At 32.6% G+C, this 11150-nt stretch overlaps 1 protein-coding gene across 2 annotated transcripts in view; it reads right to left on the reverse strand.

The window, feature by feature from the left end:
- LOC118204619 (NADH dehydrogenase [ubiquinone] 1 alpha subcomplex assembly factor 4) overlaps positions 1–7946 on the reverse strand; it is a 59975-nt gene extending 52029 nt beyond the window's left edge. Inside the window, exon 1 of one of the 2 annotated variants that reach the window (XM_035376927.2) lies at positions 7709–7946. In XM_035376927.2, coding sequence (XP_035232818.2) covers positions 7709–7868 — 160 coding nt within the window. In that variant the 5' untranslated portion in view covers positions 7869–7946. The remainder of the gene's footprint in view (positions 1–7708) is intronic. The other variant, XM_085823347.1, reaches the window with a different exon arrangement.
- Between the last annotated feature and the right edge of the window lie 3204 nt (positions 7947–11150).

Here is an 11150-nt window from a genome sequence, read left to right on the forward strand (position 1 = left end):
GTATGATAGACTCTAGCTGAAGTGCACGCTTGACAACAGCGAAGCAAGCTGGCAATGGTGTCTGTCACTGATCGCTTGTTGCAGCACATTCCTGTAGTAAGGCAGTCGGAGCCTGCGGACGGTGCCTCGCGGCACATTGCAACGTGCTCTCCGTTGTCCCAACATATACTCTTTGGCAGCATTTTTCAACCTGCGGTACAAGTACAACAGGGCTACGTGAAATGGTTTCAGGTGTTACGTGGGGGGAAAAAAGACATAATGGTGGACATTGCTGGATTGATTGAACATAAGAGAAAAGATAAAAAGCTCTTTGGAGTACCTGATCTAGTTGGAGTACCTGATCTAGATAAAAACTCCAGTTCTCAATATATGGTTGTACAGACTACGATTGAGAGAAGAGTTACTGTGAAGATTTCGTAGTAAATACTGAGGTCAGCTAAAAGATGGAGACCAATGAAAGATTGTCGTTTTGCCTGGTTCTAATTTGAATTCTTTGAATGTTAGAATGGCTACTTGCGAAAGTCACAGCTTATCTCAAGTCACAAGGATAAAATTAAAATTGTACTGGTCAAGACAACATCTGGTATATTATATTGTTACAACCAATTCAAAGAATCTAATCATTGAAAAATAGTTGGGCATCAAGATGCTGCTGAAGCAACAGAAGACTTAGCTCATATTAAAAGCAATAAGAGCCAGAAGACAACAGAAAAGGTGAAAGAAATGAAACTCTACCAAAACAATCTACATGAGGTCATGAGACTAAAACTGCTATGAGACTGAACTTATAAAATTATTATTTGTAATGAACTGTAGTAATATAATTTTAGTAATTTGTAGAATTAATATGTTAAGTACTTTTTTTTTTAAAAAAAAGGGGGAAATAAAGGTTTTAATATTAAAAATTAACTTCCTAAGTCTTGACTGGCTAGCAGGTGGTGGATAGCTGGATGTCCTGTATTATCTGACAGAATAGCTTCCAATACTAAACAAGAAGCCATGAACCTCCTCTCATAACCCTGGTGTAATGAAACCTGTGCCTAGGGTGAATGACACTGCGGTTATAGTGTCTTAACAGAACTTCTAGATTGCCTGGCAACTTCTAGAGTATTTTGCCTTACCCAGCAACAGGCAATACTGGGTCGACATTTTTAATCATGTACTTTCTTTACTAGTTTATATATGGCTGAAAATGGCAATATAACTAAAAATTCTGTTTCTGCAGGAAAAAGCTCTAATCAGACCTTTGTTCTCAAAACAAGGAAACCCAGAGGAAATCAATCAAAGGAGCAGAAGTAAATCCTTCATCGAGTGAGGTAGAAATGACCTCAAGTTAATCAACATTTGAAGAAGGACAGAAAGATATTAAAAGCATGACTGCCTCTCTAGATAAAATCAAAATCAAAAAGAAAATGTCTGGAGGGGGAAAAACATGCTTGAGAACTGAAAATTGCCATAGGTACTTGGGCTGAAAAAAACCAAGGGGACAGATGAAAAAAGGCAATCGCAAAGGATGTAGCAAAATACAGCCCCAAAGACTGCCAACAGACCTGAAGGTTATATCTTCAAGGAGGGTCTTGCGCTGGTCAAGATGTCTGTGAGTATAGTTAACGATAAACGTTTTTTGGATAACACGTTTATCGGAGGAACAGGTTTGCTCTGAAAAATTATTCACATGAATGTCCATGTGGTCTGAAATTTGAGATTTCAAGAAACTAGAGGACTTACTATTTACAAATCAAATAAATCAGCAAGTTGGAAGCAAGATTCAGAAACATCTGGTGGTCAAATGGGTTAAAGTTACCTTGGTGGCCAAGTTGATAGATATGCTTGATGATTATGAAGATATCAGAGGAATTTGAAAGAAATCGATCAATCTGGGTATCAAGATTGAAAAAGGAATTTAAAAAACGACACCTAAGTTCTCCTGCTAAAGAGAGAAAAAGAAATTGAGAGAACAACAAAAAGAAAAAAATCCAGTTTGAGCAGAATAATGTGAAACAGCCATAATAAGGCGCTTGAGAAACAAAAAGCTTCTAAATGTTACAAAGGTCACTCAGAGAAGCACCTTAGGCTATAGAAAATGAAATTTCAGTTGTCAGTCAACAGCTGTGATAAAAAAGGCATATCAATATGAAACAGCAGATGAATTACTGACTTCATTTATCTGAGATGCAAGCATAAACAGCATCTTATGACATTGCTACAGGATATAGAAAAAGTATCAACTTGGTAAGCCATAACCAGGGCCGCACAGTATTATGTTACAGAGATAGTTCCATCACGCAACACTATAATCGAACATAAGCGAAATCGAAACATTTGAAAGACTTATATCATACCAAGATAATCCACTGCATGGCCCTGGTCATACTGATAATGGTTAAAAAATGTTGAAAGGTGAAACTATATGTGTAAAGAGCCATTTGAAAGCAAAATGCCTTTCATTAAAATAGGTAGAACATAAAGTTATTAGCATCAAACCAACTCAAGTTGCAATAATTAGAGAGGAGGATGCATATCCTCAGAAATCAAATTGCAGATATACATTTGATAAAACAGGGTTACAGTTGATAAGAACTGTAACTAGCATAAAAGCTCAGATAACACCTAGACAAGAAACTGAATGCCGGTTACTAAGGGTTCATATTAAATTTCCAGGGAAGGCAATCCTCGAAAAAATGTAGATGAACCCCTCCTTTCATTCTTAATTTTGTGCTTGAAAGTGAAACAGGAAAAGAAAATTACCATTCACAAAAAATAAATAAAAAGGAAAAAGATTTTTAACGGAGAAGGAAGATTAAATACTAAAGAAATTCCAATGTCGCAACTTGTAGCAAATTTCAAGACGCTTATAGATTTGCTGACTAAGGACAAAAATATTAACATTATAGTATAGAGAACAAACTTCTTTAAATTAATGAGAGAACAGGCGTAAAACAAATGATAACAAGTTTCGTCTAATCTTTAGAATATGGTAACAGGTAGTTTGGCGACATTTTGGTAAGGCGATAAAGGTTACTAGGTAGGACTTTAGCAATAATCTGAGAACTACACAGTTCAAATCACAGATAATTTTGTCTCAGAGAAATGAGAGATCATGAGACATGTCATGTGACATTTTCCGGAAAATTCCGATCGTGATTTTAGCTAATAAGCACTTAGAAACAATTTCGCTGCTAACGTGCAGAATCGCCCACTTATTTGTTTGGCGCTTTTTACAACAGTAAGAAGAATTGGATTTTTGTCAATTTTCTTTGACTTTTTAAGTGACAACAGGTCGATGTGTACATAGATAAAGTGTGCGCAATGCCATTTTTGTGCAATTCTGGGATTTTTTTTTTAAGTGATAATAGGTCGATGTGTACATGGATACCGTGTATGTGCGATTCTTAAAAACGCGGGAAGCGGTTTGCGATTCTGCACTTTCTCCCAATTTCGCACCTAATCTTCGTCATGATTAAGCATTTATGTTCCATAAAAGTTCTAGTATAAACGTAATTTGACTAGCAGATAGCTGGAAAAAATGTTGAGTTGAAAAAAAAAAAAAAAAAAAAATGCCTTTACTTCGTGAAAACAAAATGGCATCCAAAACAAAACTAGCAGGTTGCTGTAGCAGGGTTGGTCGCTAAAGTTTCGCCAAAAAATCGCCAAGTTACCATAATGTAAAGATTCACCCAAGTTTCCTTCTTAAAAACAAATTCTAATGTTTATTTTTATTCTGAACTGATTTGGTGTTGATACTGGAGCAAAACAAAAATCAAAACACAACGAGTTTTATAAACAGAATTTAAGTATTGCAAACAATGTCTACAAAATACCTATAACCATGAAAATGTAAATTACACACAGGTCTTTCCCTCAAGTCAAATAAAATTAATTTTAACTAATGTTGTTAACATGGAATTATACCTGAAAGGGAGTCAAAATCTGAAATATTTCTTGAAATTCAAAAAGAGTTATATACAGTACAAGTCAGAGATCTGGACTCTCATCGAAACTTCAGCATTTCTGAATTTGGGATTTTTCCAGATACAGTCAAAAGTCTTTAATCTGGACTCGTCGGGACTTCGGCGATTCCGGATTATCGATTTCTCCGGACTATAGATCATCAGTTTAAATCTGGTAAGATGGCATGCAGAAATTATAAAATTAAAAATATGAAACCGTAATTTATAAAATAATGAGCAATTATGATCTAAAGGGTATCAAAATTTACCAAAAAAGAAGCCTAATATTTATTTGTTTACTTTATTAAACATTTCTTTCAACGCGCGGATGCGTAAAGCATACCTTACGCATAGCCGAAATTAGAAAATTGCAACCAAAAAACTATTTGATTTGTATTCGTGATATTTATAATGATGAGGAATTTGATTTAAATCATATCGAAGACGGAGTACATCGAAATTAAATACTACATTTAGTAAGGAATTATAAGCCGAATAAAATAAAAACATCTGCCCTAAAGATAACGATAGTGTTGACAAATCAACTTCCAGTTCATTGTGCGCCGCGACGTCCCCCCCCCAGCGCAGAGCAGCGTGAAATTGATAAACAGATTTCGGAACGGTTAGATAAACAAAGAATATGCCTTTATCCATTTTTTGTAGCAATTTGTTTTTTGTTTGATGGACATCGAAACATACTTTCGTTTTGTAGATCCTTTGGAAGTTCCAGCATCGGAAATTCTATTTAACATAATCGAAAGTTCAAGCTTACTTTCAGAAAATTGCTCTTACAGTCTGCAAAAAATAATAAGCCGGATCTAATTCGAAGATTAAGGAACAACGCAATCATCAACATAACTGAAATAGATAATTATAGCTTATACCGTCCGTTATATATTAAACGCGCACGCGAAAACGTATTCTGCACTTGCGCAGACACATATGCGCAGTCGAAAATGTCTTGCGCGCACGAGTAAAACGCCTGTGCGCATGCGTCAATGCGGCGCATGCGCAGAAAGATTTTAGCTTTGAGGTCCGGATTATAGATCATTCCGGATTATGGGTGTCCGAATTAACGACTTTTGACTGTATTAATTAAAATGATACAATATTTTTATAACTGATAACAGTTTTATTGACTCCTTAAAGCTGCAAATTGATTTCACTAAATCTTTTATAATGTCTGCCTAACTAAAAGTATCATTCTTTATTGTTTTTAATTTTTTACCAAAATTTGTCTCATTAATAGTCAAAAGTCTTTAATCCGGACTCGTCGGGACATCGGCGATTCCGGATTATCTTTTTTTCCGGATTATAGATCATCAGTTTAAATCTGGTAAGATGGCATGCAGAAATTATAAAATTAAAAATATGAAACCGTAATTTATAAAATAATGAGCAATTATGATCTAAAGGGTATCAAAATTTACCAAAAAAGAAGCCTAATATTTATTTGTTTACTTTATTAAACATTTCTTTCAACGCGCGGATGCGTAAAGCATACCTTACGCATAGCCGAAATTAGAAAATTGCAACCAGAAAACTATTTGATTTGTATTCGTGATATTTATAATGACGAGGAATTTGATTTAAATCATATCGAAGACGGAGTACATCGAAATTAAATACTACATTTAGTAAGGAATTATAAGCCGAATAAAATAAAAACATCTGCCCTGAAGATAACGATAGTGTTGACAAATCAACTTCCAGTTCATTGCGCGCCGCGACGTCCCCCCCCTCGCAGAGCAGCATGAAATTGATAAACAGATTTCGGAACGGTTAGATAAACAAACAATATGCCTTTATCCATTTTTTGTAGCAATTCGTTTTTTGTTTGATGGACATCGAAACATACTTTCATTTTCTAGATCCTTTGGAAGCTCCAGCATCGGAAATTCTATTTGACATAATCGAAAGTTCAAGCTTACTTTTAGAAAATTGCTCTTACAGTCTGCAAAAAATAATAAGCCGGATCCAATTCGAAGATTAAAGAACAACGCAATCATCAACATTAACTGAAATAGATAATTAGATAATTTTAGCTTATACCGTCCGTTATATATTAAACGCGCACGCGAAAACGTATTCTGCACTTGCGCAGACGCATATGCGCAGTCGTAAATGTCTTGCGCGCACGAGTAAAACGCCTATGCGCATGCGTCAATGCGGCGCATGCGCAGAAAGATTTTAGCTTTGAGGTCCGGATTATAGATCATTCCGGATTATGGGTGTCCGAATTAACGACTTTTGACTGTATTAGATTATCAGTTTAAAGCTTATAAGATGGCATATAGAAATTATAAAAATTAAAAGTATGAAATTGTGATTTATGAAATAATGAATCATTTCTGATCTAAAGGGTAACAAAATTTGCAAAAAAAAAAAAAGCTCAACATTTGTTTATTTTATTAAACATTTCTTTCAATGTAAGTTGTTCAAGTTTTTTTTCCCCTAATATATATATAAATATATATCCTTTTTAATTCTGTAGACAGACATAATTTCTTATTCAGTTACTAAGTTTCATTATTCAAGTCTTGTAATTGCAGTGTCGAGAATTTCCACTAACTTGTCAATCGAAAATTTTTTCATTCTCAATAACCTCTCTGGTACTTTCTTCACTATCAGTAGTGGTTTCAGTAGTAGTGGTATTCTGCAGATAGCTCTTTTAAAAGATGTTTAAGATCCTGTTTTTTAAACCTTTCAAGATGACTGCTGATGAAAATTACCTGTGTGTATAATGATATGGTACGTACGATTTCAAAGCCTGAAGCTTCCAGATTTGAGAAAATATAAAATGCAGATTTCTGGGTATATCCAAATTAAAATCACCCCTGGTATTACTCATAAATGCCACCCTAATAATTTTGTTGGAAACATTAGATCCAAGGGCACAGATTTATAAGTCTCCAAGCCATGTTCTCCTAATCTCTCAAGAGAACTTTGAGCTCAACAGTATTTAGAAACCTCCATGCCACAAAGGACAAGCCAGCTCTCCTACCATGTCAACAATGTGGTAAAATTCTTTAAATGGCTCATATAATTTTAAATATTATATAATTTTTATGGATCTTTATCTTTTATTACACTCATAGTCTTTCTTTTCCCCCATCTTAAATTCAACAGTTTTTAAAGTTTCCCTTTTTATGAATGCCCATTTTCAATGAAGAATTAGCAATGTTTAAGAGCATTTTTTTTAAATTTATGAATGGACAATTACATTTATCTTTATATTAAACACTACAAATATCAATTCATCTATAGCAAAAATATTAAATGCAATAAATATGCTATTAAAACATTGCTAAGTTTTTCAGATATTAGTCAGTATATAGTTAAGTGTCGATTTCTAAAGTAGTTAAAAAAATTCTAAATCATCATATTATATAAGTATTCAAAGCAAAATTGTGACTCTAAAACAAAGTTTTGAGTTAAATTTTCTATGTATAAATTTAAATGCAAGCAGTTATTATTTAACTCATTATTTATACTTTAGTAAATATACACTAATATGAAAACACATCTGTATTCAAAAGATTTTTTTTTTCTTTTGCATAGATTATTGCTTCTTTTTTAAAACGTTTTCAAAAAATTAAATTTTTTTTAATTTACTTAATAAGAAAAATATTTTTTCTTTAACACAGATTATTGCTTCTTGAGATTGTTTGTAAAAAATTAAAATTTACTTAACAAGAAAAAGCTCAACACACTTTTCAGAGAATTTAAAAAGAAAAACACATTTTGAAATTAATTACCTTTAATAAGTACTTGAAATTTCGCTTCAGTTCCAGGATGACGCGGAGGTGCATGTTTATTAGATTCCAAAACATTTTCTGCTCTTTCTATTACATTATAATTTCTAAATATTCTCTTCCCGCGACCAACTATGAACTTCCACAACATGCGTATGGCCATGTGGAACGCACGTCTTTACAGTATAAACAAAATCACTTGCTGACGGTTTCGTAGTCGAACACACACTGTGCGCTGCCGCTGAATTGGGACCATTCCATTGGTTTAGAATGAAATAGCGCCCTCTAGTAGCAAAAAGTAATGCATTTAATATTTATTTGCTGCAACTTAAAATTGTATAAAGGATACCATTCGTTTTCCTATTTGCCAACAAAGTTAAAAAGAATAATCTTAACCGATTTTCTTTGCCACATTTAATATAAACTTTACTTACAGGACTAAATTCTAAATAGATGTAAGCAGCTTTGGAACCGCAAAACTCGTGTTTTATTCCGCCATGATTTTTTTTTTTTCAATTATTATCAATATTTACCATAATAAATAGTTAATTATAAAATTTCGAGAAAGTATTAGTAACATAAACTTAAAAAATGTTGATTAACTTCTAGAAATAACATTCTAATTATATTGAAAGCTAAAATAATGAATTTTATTTTGTTTCAGGTTTTTCAAAGGTATATTTAAATGTGCAATCTGAAGGTCATTTAATTTTATATAGTTATTATTAATCGTAAAAGACAATTTTTTTTTAATTTTGAAAGTTATAAATGAGACGAGAAATATCATCAAATCATTCGTTATTCTTGTAAACTGGTTTAACAAATATTTTACTTGTTCGCTCTATTTTTAATTAGTGTACTGTTATGAAAAAAAATGTCAAAATTGAACAAAGCGAAACATTAAAAAACATTATAATGTGTATAAGTGTAATGCAGTTGCATGTTTACATGTTTTAGTAGATTTATTTCGTGTATAATTAACTTTATGTATTCAATGAATGTGTATTATGATATCTTTAAGCATTCTAAATCTAAGAAATCGGACTTCTTCGAACGATTTATAAATAATAATGATAAAATCATACACAGTAATGAAACAGCGAATTATGTCGTGTTTTAAATAAATAGAACTATATTAGATAGTTTTTTAATGTATTTTTAATCGTAGAATAGAATACTAACACAGATTTTCTACTAAAAAATATTAAGAAAGTTTGTTTTTAAAACAAAATATTAAATATATTCATAACATATATGGAAGTTGATATACCTTCAAAAAAGTTGTATAAAATACATTATATGTGGTTTAACATTTTGGTTACTTGGTATTTTGGTTTCACGTGTATCATTGAAATTCTGTAGCTACTGTTGTCTGTCATACAGGTAGCAAATATTTATTGTCAATTTGTATCCATGAAGAGTAATATTTTCAAGTAGATTGCTTAATAAATTGTACTATTTTTCTTGTTCTTCGGCATCATTCCTTATACTCCAATAATTAGCTTCTCTTGCTAAGTTTTTTTTTTTTTTTTTTTTTTTTTTTTTTAAGGAGAATGGAGGTTGGTATTTTTCTGCTAACCAGCAAGCTGTAAAACCACTACTGACTCCCAAAGTTTGGAATTTGCTCCATATTTAATATTGCATGTAGAGGTATAACATTTGTTTAATTTTTTCCCCTGCATATTATTTTTGTGCATAAAGAAGTGTATAACATAATCCTGATTTATAAGGTAATGATTGGTTTTAAAGGATTCGAAAATAATTATGGATTTAATGTATTACAACACTAGATTTAACATATTACAAGACGCTGTTAGTTCAATTAACTACATTAAATGCAACAGCCGTCTCTTTTCAATACTTTGCAATGAGATGGGCTCAACATATGAGAGATTACTGTTACACACCGAAGTCAGATGGCTTTCATGTGGGAAAATACTGACGGATATTTGATTTGAGAAATGAAGTGTACATGTTTTTAATCGAAAAGAAACCTAGATTGGCAAGTTATTATATCAATGAAGTTTGGCTAGGGAAGCTGAGCTATTTAGTTGATATTTTCGAAAAACTTATGACTTAAATTTGAGCTTGCAGGGTGAGAATTCAATTATCATAACTTCAGCCAGTAAAATTGAAGCTTTTAAGAATAAGCTTAGTCTCTGGCAAACTGAACTGAATAAAAATAACACCGACATGTTCCCTTGCTTAAACGATTTTATCAAGGAAAATAATATAGATATATTTACATTTAAAAACATCATTTCCAATCACTTAATATTACTTTCATTTTTAAGTCTGTACTGCACGGCTTTTCTAACGGTTTATACTCATCAATAAGAGTGGATACAGTATTGCGTAATCCTTCATCTTTAATATGCCATAAATCTCTTTCGCTGTCTGCCTCAATGGCTGCAGAAATAAAAGACAAAAAATTCCTTTCCGAAGAGACGGAATCATTTTCATATTGTGTAATCATCACCTGGTCACAACAGATCATTTTTAGACAGGAAGGGGGGAGAGAAATACAGTCTGTTATCAAGTCATAAACCATCGCTGCTTCTATCTCTTTTTGTTTTTTGCTTTTGCATGAAGAAAAAATAAACTTAGCCATTTCCGCTTTAACCACGTAACCAAACGAACTTTTGAGCTCTACACAACCATTTGATAATTTATTCGGAAAAAGATATTTCTTTATAACTATCAATTCACTTCCAGAATCTATTAAACATTTTACTTTCTTACCATCAATCAACAGTTCAATAAATTCTAACTTATTTCTAGCTGCATTATCCGATTCGATCTCTAACCCAGATACCTTTTTTGGAGACAAATTCTCCTCCTTTGCTAACCGCTTGGGACAATTTCTCGCAAAGTGAAATAATTCCCCTTTACTCCCACATACGTAGCAAATACGTTCTGGTTTACTACTATTCTGATTTACAAGCTTCCCTGAATCCTTGAAATTGCTCTGAGCTTTCCTAAGATTGTTTTTGGAAAAATTAAGCTTTTTATTTTCTGGACTTTCGATTCGTGTGTTACTGGTATCAACTGAAGATTTACCCGTGGATGAATAAAATAAATCACATTCTCTTCCCAATTGATTAGGTGGGTACCAACTTTGACCCTCCCGAACACTAATATGTTCCTTTGTTTTAGAATCTAGAGTTTCATACAACTTATACTATAAGATCACACAATTTCTTAAAGTCATCTACCTCTCTTAACTTGCAATAATAATTGAAAGTTGCACTGAGTCGAGATGCGAACTGAACATGTGATTCAGATGAATGTCTCTGCGCATTTTTAAAATTGCTCAAACATTCACGTGGTGTTGGCTGAAATTCTTTCAAGATTAGAGTTTCCTCTATCACTTGGTAATGATTGTGATTTTAAACTTTCTAACTCAATCTGCTTCTCAATTTGAGCTAATTTAAGACGTTCGATC

The sequence above is a fragment of the Stegodyphus dumicola genome, chromosome 9 (assembly GCF_044657685.1).
Source record: "Stegodyphus dumicola isolate Sdum_Otavi_A_Nest chromosome 9, ASM4465768v1".
Classification (NCBI taxonomy): Eukaryota; Metazoa; Arthropoda; class Arachnida; order Araneae; family Eresidae; genus Stegodyphus; species Stegodyphus dumicola.